This window comes from Hoplias malabaricus, chromosome 14 (assembly GCF_029633855.1).
Source record: "Hoplias malabaricus isolate fHopMal1 chromosome 14, fHopMal1.hap1, whole genome shotgun sequence".
Classification (NCBI taxonomy): Eukaryota; Metazoa; Chordata; class Actinopteri; order Characiformes; family Erythrinidae; genus Hoplias; species Hoplias malabaricus.
In genome coordinates, this window is record NC_089813.1 from 16,661,461 (window position 1) to 16,674,180 (window position 12,720).

A 12,720-nucleotide genomic window follows, 5' to 3' on the forward strand; every position below is an offset into this window, starting at 1 on the left:
TCGCAGTCACACAGCTCCTGGGACCTGCAGGTTGTGGGTTTGATTCCTGCTCCGGGTCACTGTTTGTGTCTTCTCCCCATGTCCGCGTGGGTTTCCTCCGGGTGCTCCGGTTTCCTCCCACAGTCCAAAAACACACGTTGGTAGGTGGATTGGCGACTCAAAAGTGTCCGTAGGTGTGAGTGAATATGTGTGTCTGTGTTGCCCTGTGAAGGACTGGCGCCCCCTCCAGGGTGTATTCCCGCCTTGCGTCCAATGATTCCAGGTAGGCTCTGGACTCACTGCGACCCTGAACTGGATAAGCGGTTACAGATAATGAATGAATGTGTTTCATTTGATCCTTTTCATTTTTTGTACTTATTAATGAGTGCTTGTCATGCAAATGTATCCCCTCACAATTAATTGATTATTTAAAAACACACATTGAATTCACAAAAAGATTTGGCGTAACTGGTAGTGAAGTATCTACAATAATAATTAGGTTGTATAAGATAAAAGATATTGTATCATTTTAAATAATCACAAAACAGAATTATTTTCAGTTATTTTCAATTCTAATCTGAAATATAAAACACACCCATTGATATATTGCTAGTCAGTTCTGTATATGTTTTTGTATGGTAATAGAATGCTTATAATAGAATGTTTGTAATAGTAATAGAAATAATTTGATCATGACAGTTTTTAGGTGCTTATCTTAGAGGAACATTTAAATATTTTTATCACCAAACTGTACCAAAAATATTAATGAAAGGAATCAGTACGTTTTTTTTTCTATGAAACTCAGATAAAATGAAGAATTGCTTTGTAGTCCCTAAATGAACTGAATCATGCTCAGTAGAACAGGTCCTACACAAAGGGGGGAACTTGTTACCATTTTAGTTACAAAAATCAGTCAAAGATGTACTCACATTCGACTTGATATAGACTCCAAGCCTCCAGGCCATGGACCAACAGACCTTGATGCTCCTAGCCGGAGGAGGGGATACTGTGAGCAAAGCACCAGACACAGAGGATCAGCAAGTGGGCAGGGCTCTATGCTAGGTTTAAATCTAACTCCAGCAAACTGGCTTCTACTGCTGTCTAATGTAAATTCCATAGGTATGTGGATACACTTGGGGCAATCATGCCGAATGTTTACAACAACATTTCATTCCAGCCTGTAGAACACTCATCAGATAAATTGATGTGAAAACCTGGCCCCCTCCAGCTATCTCTGCCCTTCTGAATAGTTTTAAACCCACTGACTGTTTAGGGAGGCTGCAACCTATGACAACACCTCTAACATAGAAGTATACACTGCCTCAGTGACTTACTACATCAGCAAGTGCATTGATGAAGTTTCTGTTTCCAAGAATGTCACAACTTGCCCCAAAAAGTAAGCCATAGATGACGGCAGAGGTGCATATGCTGCTGAGAACCCAAGAAGCTGACTTAAAGCAAGTAACTTGAAGGCATCCCTGAGAACAGTAAGGGCCAACCTGTCCCTTGCCGTTGGTGAGGCAAAGAGCATATGTGCACAGAAAATCTGTGGCCACTTCCAGGACACTTCTGACCCACAGCACATTTGGCAGGCATCCAGTCACAAACTGCAATCTATCATCACCTGTGTGTGATATTGATGTGTTTCTGCTAGAGGCCCTGAATGACTTCTGTGCATGTTTTGAAGCATGGAAGGACATGACGGTGAGGAAGACTAACACTCTCCCTGTAATGAGCAGGTACTCTGATCACAGCTGATATGAGGAGCAATCTGCAAGCAAACAACCTATGGAAGACTGCTGGACTTGATAACAACTGGCAGAGTGCACAGAGGATGTGCAAACCAGCTGACAGATGCTCACAGCAGCATGGTCATCCCAATGTTCTTCAAGACCACACTCATCATCCCTGTGCCAAAGAATTAATCTGAGTCCTGCCACAGTGAATACCATCTCAATAAACTCACACTATTCATTATGAAGTGCTTTTAGAAGCTTACCACAAATTTCATCAAGAACCAGCTGACTCCTTGCAATGTGTATATCCACTACCCTCTACCTGGCCTTTCCCCCATCTGGAAAATAAAGACACTTATGTCAGAAAGCTGTTCATAAACTTCAGTCCATCTTTTAACACCATCATTCCCTAGAATCAGGTAGGAAATCCGAGCCAGCTTTGCCTGAACATATCCCTCTGCAACAGGTTCCTGGACCCTCTGACTGGAAGACATCATTCAGTCAGGATCAGGAACATCATCTCCAGTAACACCACACTAAGCATTGCTAATCCCAGAGCTCTGTGCTCAGTTCACTGTTGTTCACTCTATTGTCTTGTGCCTATGGTGCAAAGTTAGAATCATCATCAAGTTTGCTGATGACGCCACTATAGTGGGTCTTATAAGCAGGAAGGATGAGTCAGCCTACAGGGAGGGGGCGCAGAGGCTAACAGACTGAGAACCTTACTTGGTTTACTTCAGTTCTGTTCCTTTATATACAAACAGTACTCTCACAAACAGGAAAACATTTCCTGGGAGGAAAATATATTGTGTGAAGTGAAGGAAAATTCTCCTTTTTCAAGGACAGTCAAAAGAGTGTGGTATACTCACTACTCTCGAGTTCTCCCTGCAGTTTGTGCACTAGGCACAAGGTATAGGATGTTGGTATCGGAGCCTCGTTTGTGATTATGAGTACGAGTAAATGAGCATGGTATTGGGCAAATACTTGATACCAGTAACAGTATTCATGCATCTCTACTAAACATATAATACAAAATAAAAACTCACAAAAACAACCCTCAACACTGGCTCCATGGCCAAGAAAGCACATTTAATTCATGCTTAGACTGAGAAAAGCTCATCTACTCCCTCCAATCCTCATGTTCTACAGAAGGAGTGCAGAAGGATCATCCAGAGCAGCTGCGCTACTGTCTGATTTGGGATTTGTCATGTGTCTAGTGAAGACAGCTGAGAAGATTATTGGGCAGTATCTTCCCGCTGTTCTGGATACATACACAACATGCATCAACAAGTCAACCAACATAACTCTTTTCTCTGCAGCCATCAGACAGAGATTACTGCAGTATTTGGGCATGGATTGGCAGATCAAATTCATAAACACTCAGAATAGGCAGCATCCACTTTTGTCATATTGTCTAAAAATATTAAGACGGTATAAGATGTTACCTGGGGTGGGGGTCCACAGTCGGGCTGCTCTGAGCCTCATGTCTGTCAGCACAAAGCCAAGTGAATGTTTTTTTGGAATGTTTGCGCTAGCTTTGTTACACAGTTCATCCCGACTGGCTCATGTCTGGTGGAAGAGAAATGTTAGAAAATAAGTGAAGTAAGACAGAAGAGTAGCTGGCCAGCTCGGCTTAGATAAGTAAGCTAACAGGCACTTGTGGTTTAGCACACCACAGCACAGACTGTGTTTCAGCGAACTGAAGCTCTAGTCGTACACATTTAGGGGATAAAGCCTTACATCTGTCAGCACAAAGTCGACTGAAGGGTTTTTAGAGTGTTTTGTCTGTTTTCAAGTGTCACTGTAATTCTGTCATTCCATTATAATTTTGAAATACTGTTCACGTTTGAGATACCTTACATATTTTTAAATATTGCAGTAAATGGTATTACCGCTGTACAGCTCAACCCTACTCAGCACTGAAATTATCCTAAACACACACATACTTACAATGTCACTTCCTTACAAATATTTGCATCTTGCACACTTTCTCTTTAATATTGGCTGTTAAGTACTGTGTTTAAAGAAGATACTGTATTCAGCCCCTTCAGTCTTAGTAACTAGAACTTGAGAGTTCAACTAGGTTTTAAACTGATTGCTCATACCTTAAATGCATCATACTATATTTGCACATTTATCTTTCATTGCACATTCATTCAGTACTGTGTACTGTGTTGGTGCTGCTGTGTCCTGTTAGACTGTTGTTCTGTTTACTTTGTAATTATCATGCTTATTGTGTTATATTGTTTTTCTGATCTTGAGTTTGCACTTTGTATTGTGTCTGTGTGTAGTGATGTGTTGCTTATGTTAAACCATGGTCTTGGTGGCCTGTTGTCTCTCCTCACTCTGTTCTTGAATATGGGTGAAATGACTGTGAAGTCTCTTGACTTGAGCTGGAGATTAAGTAAAGGATCGCTGATACAGTCATGGCCACTACGTGTCAGTAAAATTGCTGCTTTAAAATGAAGAAGGGTTCAAGTTAAATACTCCAATTAAAAGTAGTTTTGAAATAGGAACTGTGCAACAAGTCATGTACACAGCTCTGGGGTTGTGGGTTCAGTCTCTCTCAGGGGTATGTCTGTGGAAAGTTTGGTGTGTTCTACCTCTAACTTCGGTTTCTACCTGTGCTTCGGTTTCCTCCCACAGAATTACAAACACATGCCGATAGGTGGTTTTGTTGTGCAAATGTATCCAAAAATGTGACTGAGTGTGTGTGATGCCCTGTGATGGACTAGCGCCAAATGATTCCTAGCAAGCTCTGGACCCAAAATTTAGTGAAAACGAATCAAAAACAACATTCAGAATTTCTAATCAACATAATTTTGCCTACATTAATTCTGTTAATATGTCCCTTATAACCATACTACCACACATGTAGTCACATGATTCTGCCCGATCCTTGTCTGCCACATGGAAGGAACATGGAGGAGAACCTAAACACAGAGGTCACCAGATCAACTCGAGCAGCTTGTACCAAGACACATGCTTTGTCTGTCATTTGGACATGTTTGGAGTTCAGTAACAAAAAACATGACAAAACCCTGACAATAAAAACTTTTAGCAAACAAAATTAATACTACTAGTGTGTTTCAGGACTTGAAGCACCATCACATCACCAAATATTAACAGTGCATGGCTTACAAAAAAGAGACCTTGTCAATGATCTTTGAAGGCAAAAACTTAATCAAAATAATAGTTTATTAATCATAATCTAGGTAAAATGTTCAATTAAGTTTTGAATATCAAATATTGATTTACAGTCATATCACCCAGCACTAGTTTCTACAGGGTAATCTGGTTTCTTCCCCCAGCCCAAAATCACATCTTGATAGGTGGATTAGTGTCCATAGCTGTGAGGGTATGAGTGACTGAGAGTGGGTGATACTGACTGGCACCCACCTCGACCCTGAACAGGATAAAGTGGTTACAAATGAATTAATATTTCTTATCTATTATCTTCCCAAGAAAGCATTAACACAGATTATCTCTTTCCTCTTTAGTGATAAGCAGTTTCCGTAGCTCTGTGAGTCAGTCTCTGGTGCTGGAGCTTGGAGAGACTGTCCAGATCCTCGAGAAATGTGAAGGTAACACACATAAATGCTTTATCAAATACTCAAGTCTGTTTATGTCTTTCATCACTTAAGATCCTATGATTATCACCTTCTAAAAAGTGAATATTTTACTAACTGGCCACATGATTGTGTATTTGTAGGATGGTATAGGGGCTTTTCTACCAAAAGACCTACAGTAAAGGTAAGATTTTACATTCATGGTTTCACACCAAACCTTTCAAATCTCATAAATATACTTTCTCATGCTTATGGGGGAACTATGTCAAAATAATGAATAGGTTTTTCCTACGCACTAGCTGAGAATATATAGTACAATATAAAATAACCTTCTATATTTGTCAAGTTATTTTCAGTATATCAGTATATTTATTTTGATGAAATTAGGTATATCCACTTGCGTAAGGAAGTCGAACAAGAATGAGGAAAGAAATAGGCTATATCTAAATTCTAAAGTTAGTAATAATAATACAAATAACACTTTCCTGAGACTGAGAGACAACCAACAGCAGTGTGTAGCAGCTGTCATTTTTCCATTTTTGGACAGAATTTAAAAAATATCAGAAGGTTTTTACACTGTGTGAATGAACCATTTTTAAGTGACTTAAAATTATTTTCAAGGATGTTTTGAAATGAAAAGCTGTCCATTTGCAGAGTTTTTATCTGTCAGCAATGACATTCAGTTGATTAAGGGAATAAATTCACACACCTAGAACACCACACAAAGGACAGAATTTGTGAATCTAAATGGACCCAACAGTCATTAACCGTGTGTGTGTGTGTGTGTGTGTGTGTGTGCAAGTATGCATGCGTATGCCGTGTGACCACACTGGTGTGCACGTGCATTTTTGCAGCTCTATTTAAATCCTTAGTCCCACTCGTGTAATTTCATAGCAATCTGACCATTCTCTCTCTCTATGTTTCTTTCCCTTTTCTCTCTCCCTTTCTCTTTTTTTATCCCTCCCACTCAACATCTATATGTGACGCACATATACAGTCACATCTATCTCTGAAAAGATATATATTTACTATGCTCCAACCTCTGAGTCTGCTTCCAAGCAGAGGTGAAGATAAGCCACAGTAAAAGAGAGAGAGAGCGAAACAAAGAGAGAAATTGTTTTTATAATGATCTCCAGTGTGGTTATACAGTAAATCAGCAAGCCTGATGGAGTGAGCCACCAAAGCCATGATTCAATGTTTGGCCAGTGTTACATAAGACACTAGGCTAGTCTCTGATAATCTATGTGCTGCAACTGTAAATATTGGAAAAAAATAACTTTTGCTGTTGTTGTTTTGCATCACTTCAGGGGATTTTTCCAACCAACTATGTGCACTTAAAGAAAGCAACAGTTACCAACAGGGGGTAAGTGGCTGCAATTCAATAATTCATTAAAGCAGCGTGCCTCCTCAGCATCAGGAGCATTAGAGCAAATAAACTGCATGTTTAATGAATTTGCGGGCCTTCTTACCCAGAGACTGACCCAAGAACACAAGCTGTGTTTGCATGACTACCATCTTACATTACTGATATACTTGGCTGATGAAATGGCTGATATTAAAATTCTACTGGTAGGAGAATTTACTGAAGAGTTGTTTCAAGCTCTGCCAATTTTTTACAATGGCTGCTAAGCTTGCTGCTGACTTTTGCTAAGCTTTAGTAAACTGGTAAACCTTAACACAAAACAAACCCATGGTTAAAAAAATGCATTCAAATGAGTGCATAATTTATCATGAAATGCGGAGTTTGACTGATTCAGTGTTTTAGCATGTACGGACAGTGGAACCTGCATGAAACATGGTGATATATGTATCGAGAGTCAGGTAAAATTCTTTAATAACTGTTGAATATTATTATTATTATTATTATTATTTGCTGTAAAAAACGAGTGTGTGCAGAAGTATTACTTGAACAGAGCAAGATGTTCACAGAATATTGGGGAGAGCTCGATGTGGCATAAAATTGATGAAGGACGTCAATAGTCTGTGTGAGGTTTATCTAACAGTTTGTGTTGTGTATTGTAGACAGTGTGAGACGGTGGTTCCACTGGAGGATCCAATCATCACTGAAAGCACCAGTACGCTGCAGGAATGGGGTATTTTGTGGAAACAACTTTACGTGGTGCGTCATTTTCTCTGGCTGCACTAAACTCTGGTGCCCTTGTGTGTGTGTGTGTGTGTTTGTGCTCTGCGTCCTGCATGCACATGTGCACGTTTATGTGTGCGTGTGTGTGTAGGTGGTTTGGGTCTGGAGGAACCTCGGTTGCCCTGGCAACAATGGATTGTGTAATCTCTCACTACACGGCTCTAAGCAGAAATTGAGCCTTGGGCAACACTGCCACGATGCTACTGCCTCTCAAGCACAACTAATGCACTTCCCTGCTCGGTGTCTGTCTCTCTCTCTCTCTCTTTTTCCCTCTGTCTCTATCTCTATATCATCTAATGCATTGCCCTGCCCTCTCTTTCTCGCTCTCTTTATTTCTCCCTTTGTCTATGTTCTCTCTGTCTGTCTCTACATAATCTAATGCACTGGCCTCTCTCATTCTCACTCACTTCTTTCTCTATCTATGTTTTCATCTCTCCATCCCTTTTCCTGTTGTGTTTAACAATCCATAGAGATCAAAATGATTAGACACCCTCTTTAGACGATATCTGTTTCTATTGTTTGCAAAATTTCTTCTTATATATTCGCCTGTCCCTCTTTTATAATAATACAATGGTGTGTCCAGAACATGTGTGATACAGTGCGCGTGTGCTTTACGTTTACATGAACTCATCTGATTGAATGTGACAGAAACACAGGGTCGAGCTGTTTCAGAAGCTGCGTCATGTGATGAACGAACTGATGGACCTGCGGCGTCAGCTGATCTCTGGTCACATGACCCAAGAACAGAGCCGAGAGGTCAAGCGCCACATCACTCTGCGCCTGGACTGGGGGAACGAGTAAGATTTCATATTACAATTATTACCCAGCTAGAAACAAACATTATACCCTTAAAAATTGTGCACTTTTAAAACCCCAAACTGTACTCTTTAAATCCCCCAATCTGTGCACCATTCAAGCCTGCACTGTGCACACTTTAAAAACACAAAATGTAAACTCTTCAAATCCCCAAACAGTACACTCTTCAAACCCCAAACGGTACACTCAAATCTCACAGCTTTACACTGTTAAAGGTGATTTTCAGGATTTTAATCAAAAACACTTTATAAAATTTAGAAGATTTTCCTCACTGTCTGCTAGCTCTGCAGTCTTTTGTGCTGGGAAACAGTCTAATGTGTTTATGAAGTAAAAAAATATAAAACACAGGTTCTTGGTCCGATATGCTAGGGTTTCTCTCTCTCTGCACATGGCAAAGAAACAGCAGGAATTATTTAGGTGGCTGAGATAAACCTCCAAATGTTGAAAAGCATTAATAACAATTGAGGATATTGTTCAATTCCTGCTCCATAGGTGGGTAATATTGACTTATTTTTGCGGTTTCATATTACTTAAGGTGCAAATGAAGCCAGATTCAGGAGAAGTCTTACTGCATGAAAATTAACAATCCATACAATACAAACAGTGAATAAAAACAAACAGACAAGTTAACCTTCAGCCACATACAAACAGTATTTTTTTTTTCTCAAACATACTGTTCCACCTTAAAAGACATGGAGCTTCTGAATGGAGACAAACGAAAGGACAGCATTTACCTTTGACATTCCCAAAGTGTACACTCATAAAAATCCCAACCTGTACACTCTAAAGTGTACAATTATGAATTGTACATACTTAAAATTAAAAAATGTACACTCCTCAAAACCCCTAGCTTTACAGTCTTCAAAACTGTAAAATGTGCACTTTTAAAAACTGTAAACTTTTCAAAACCATATATATCATGCTCTTTAAATCTGTACATTTTCCAAACCCCCACAATGTAGTCTCTAAAACCCCAAAATGCACACTTTTCAAAACCACAAATTGTAAACTCCGTAAAAATGTACACTCTTCAAACACCAAAAAATATACTTTTAAAACCCCAAAGTCTACAGTCTTTAAATCCCTGTTGTCTTTAAATTTAAACTGTACATGCTTAAAAGCCAAATTTGTACACTCTTCAAAACCCCATATTATAAACTATTAAAACAACACTGTAAACATTTTAATACCTCACACTTTGCTCTCTTTAAAACCCCAAACTCTACAGTCTTAAAACATTAAACTGTACATCCTATATATTGTCCAATGAAAAAAATGTATCTTTCAAATAGCCACTTTACAGAAGAAGGAAAAAACCCTCTTAACTTTAATGGAAGTCGGTGTTTTGATGGAAGTCAGTTTCCAAAGTAATTTTGGAGCATTTCTATTGGTCCACTCATCATGCCATTTTTCACACAGAATTAAGGACATAAATGGAAATAAGTTCTTCATTTGAAAGCAATGTAATAATAAACTGAATAAACTGTACATACTAAAACCCAAAACTGTACACTTTTCAAATCCCCAAACATACATATACATGCTTAATACCCAAAAATGTACACTCACTTTGAAATGCCAAACAGTACAGTTTAAAAAAACAAAACTGTAACCTCCCAAATCTCCAAATTCTATACCCTGAAACACTAAATTCTACACTTTTAAAACCTTACAATGTACACATTTAAAACACACTTAAAAGCTTAAAATATATAAAATCCTAAATTGAACACACATAATCCCAAACTACTCCGGTTTCCTCCCACAGTCCAAAAACACACGTTAGTAGGTGCATTGGCGACTCAAATAATATATAATCGGTTACAGATAATGAATGAATGAATGAATAATCCCAAACTGTACACTCCTAAAAATCTCAAACTAAAACTTTTGAAACTCACAAATTTTCTTAAATGGGAAATTTGCGCAATGACGCCTGTTACATTTTTAACATACTTTACATTATGTTTTGTTCTTTAAACCTTGTAAAAGCCTTTCACACTGACATTTAATTTACCAAATGGTTCTTTAAGATGAGCATTTCACTGCTGAATAATGATATAATGAAAAAAGACATTTGTGAGACTGGCAAAATTGCTTACATTTTAATTATTATAAAAAGACAAGAAGTGTGATTAACAGAGACATGAACTAGCAAGGTAGAATGTGCTGTAAAGGAGATTAAAATACCACCATGAATGGCTCAGTATTATGGCTGAAATGAACTGGCAAAATATGTGGTTTCAGTTATTCTGATCCACACAGAAATTGCAATTTACACATCTTGATTTTTTTTCCCTGAAAAAAAAACAGCTCTTTCTGTTTTTTTGGCATTCAAAATACACATGTTAAATCAAATTAATATCAAATTAAATAAGGTTATTGTCCTGACTCATTAACACAAGTGTAAAGTGTGTGAAAAACTTAGGAGCATAGTCTGTTCACAAAATAAAATTACAAAATAAAATATTTTTGAAACAGTACTGTATGTACAAACCAACTTACACTTTGCTCTAATATCTAAAAAGTGTAAATACATTTCTTCAGTTTCTTCTTTAAATCCTCTTTTATACTATGAAATCAAAATAAAAATGATTTATCACCTGCTCAGCAAAACAAAAACAAAAAAAAACAAGCAAACAAACAAAAAAAACAGTGCAGCATTGCATAGCAGTTTAGCATGCTTAGAAGAGAATACTGGCTGGTTGACTATGCCACATGGCCATGCATCAGACAAATGATTGGATGGTGCCTTGCTTAGCAGCAAGGGTGATGGCATCCATTCTTGCCCTGCCATCATCCCACGAATAAATCTGGCCAGTTTGTGTTTTAGAGGACCCAATGAAGAAATGGCCTGAAAGCAGATGGTACAGCCTAGTTTCAAACCCCAAGTGTAGGCTATCATTTTGTGGGAGTGCCTCTTTACAGTTGGATATCAGAACAATGCTATTGCATTTGGATACTTTTTCTAATTTATGGTTAATTCTGTAAATAGTAAAGTAAAATTTTTATGCTCTGTGGAATTGAAAAAAATGGCGTGACAGACTGGACTTCATTACATTTTATCGTCTCTTTTGTCATCTTCTCTTCTTCACTACAGACACCTGGGTTTAGATCTGGTGCCTAGAAAAGAGTTTGAAATGGTGGATCCAGACCAGTTCAGTGTATCTGACCTTTACAAGATGGTAAGTGCCTGGCAAAGCTGTTCAACAGATTGTATATGCCTGAGAGCATACGTACAGCTTAGTCTGATTTGTGGGGGTGTGACTGCATGGGGGTGTAAATGTCTGTGTATATAATGTTATTAAGCTTGGGGAATTTAATTGCATCCAGCCATAACAACATTAGTGTAGTTGGGTACTGATGTTGGATAATTAGTTCTGGATCACAAACAAAACTATAAGGTGAGACATGAATCTAAGGTCAAGTGTGGGCTAGAATGATATAATGCCCCCCCCTGCACTCGGCTGTGTGTGCTCTGGATCTTGTCCAATGTATATTTGATGGGTTATAGTGGCATTTGTGATCCATAACTACACATCCACAGAAGTGGATAAAGTAAAAAAAATTAAGTAGAAATTTTCTCTAGGATTTCATTCATGTTGCCTGACTTATGTAATCAACTTAACAGTGTTTTCTTAACAGTGGTTTCAGGCCTGAGTGGCATTAAATTCTCACAGTAATTTTCCAGTATAAAGTGCTGCAGTAACAGCCTCTATTGCTCTAGAAAATTTTACACAAAGGGTAAAACATCCTAATAATCTTCATTTAAAAAGAAATACCTGGATGAGCAGGTGTCCACAAATATTTACCCCTATTGAGTTGGTTATGTGCTGAACTGCTGAAAAATGTGTTTTGGAAAGGATTTGATAATTGACCAACATCCATTCAAATGAAAAGTCATTTGATGAAAAGCCATAGGAAGTGGAGAGGGGAAGTACAAGTTGAAACTGGATGATAGAAAATATAAATTCATTTTTTTCAATTATCATTATTAATAATATTCCATAATAATAATAATAATAATAATAATTCATTCATACAATCATTGTCTGAAACCACTTATCCAATGTGCAAAAAAACAAGAAATGAGAAGGTCTTAAATGCTCCTTCAAGTCAGTGTTCTTTAATACCTCTATGTAGTTATCACTGTAAATGTCCTGTTGATATGCAGTCACATTTAGTGATGTTTTCACATGTTTAGCAGTCACTGCTGTGAAACTAAGTGTCACACACTTTAGCACTTGTCATTGTCCAATTGTCACTTTTTTGTAACAGTAAGTAATTCCCCTTGACTCTGCTAAATCCTTCAACGTGCCAGTAGTTTCCCTTTGCCAGAAAGCGTCCGCTGTTTCTGCCTGTTCTAATGACCGGCCTTGCCAAAGTCCTTCTCCTGCCAAAATCACTCTTGCATCCAAAATTGTTCTTGCTGCCAAAAGGCTTCTCCTCATTACTGTATTATCATCTATCATTCCCA

The 12,720-nt window shown here is 38.2% G+C and overlaps 1 protein-coding gene across 1 annotated transcript in view; it reads left to right on the forward strand.

Moving 5' to 3' along the window:
* Nucleotides 1-12,720, forward strand: part of LOC136665881 (dedicator of cytokinesis protein 3-like) — an 82,034-nt gene that overhangs the window by 15,665 nt on the left and 53,649 nt on the right. Inside the window, exons 2-7 of the mRNA XM_066643711.1 lie at nt 5,216-5,299; nt 5,428-5,468; nt 6,592-6,647; nt 7,307-7,403; nt 8,076-8,224; nt 11,344-11,428. Coding sequence (XP_066499808.1) covers nt 5,216-5,299; nt 5,428-5,468; nt 6,592-6,647; nt 7,307-7,403; nt 8,076-8,224; nt 11,344-11,428 — 512 coding nt within the window. The remainder of the gene's footprint in view (nt 1-5,215; nt 5,300-5,427; nt 5,469-6,591; nt 6,648-7,306; nt 7,404-8,075; nt 8,225-11,343; nt 11,429-12,720) is intronic.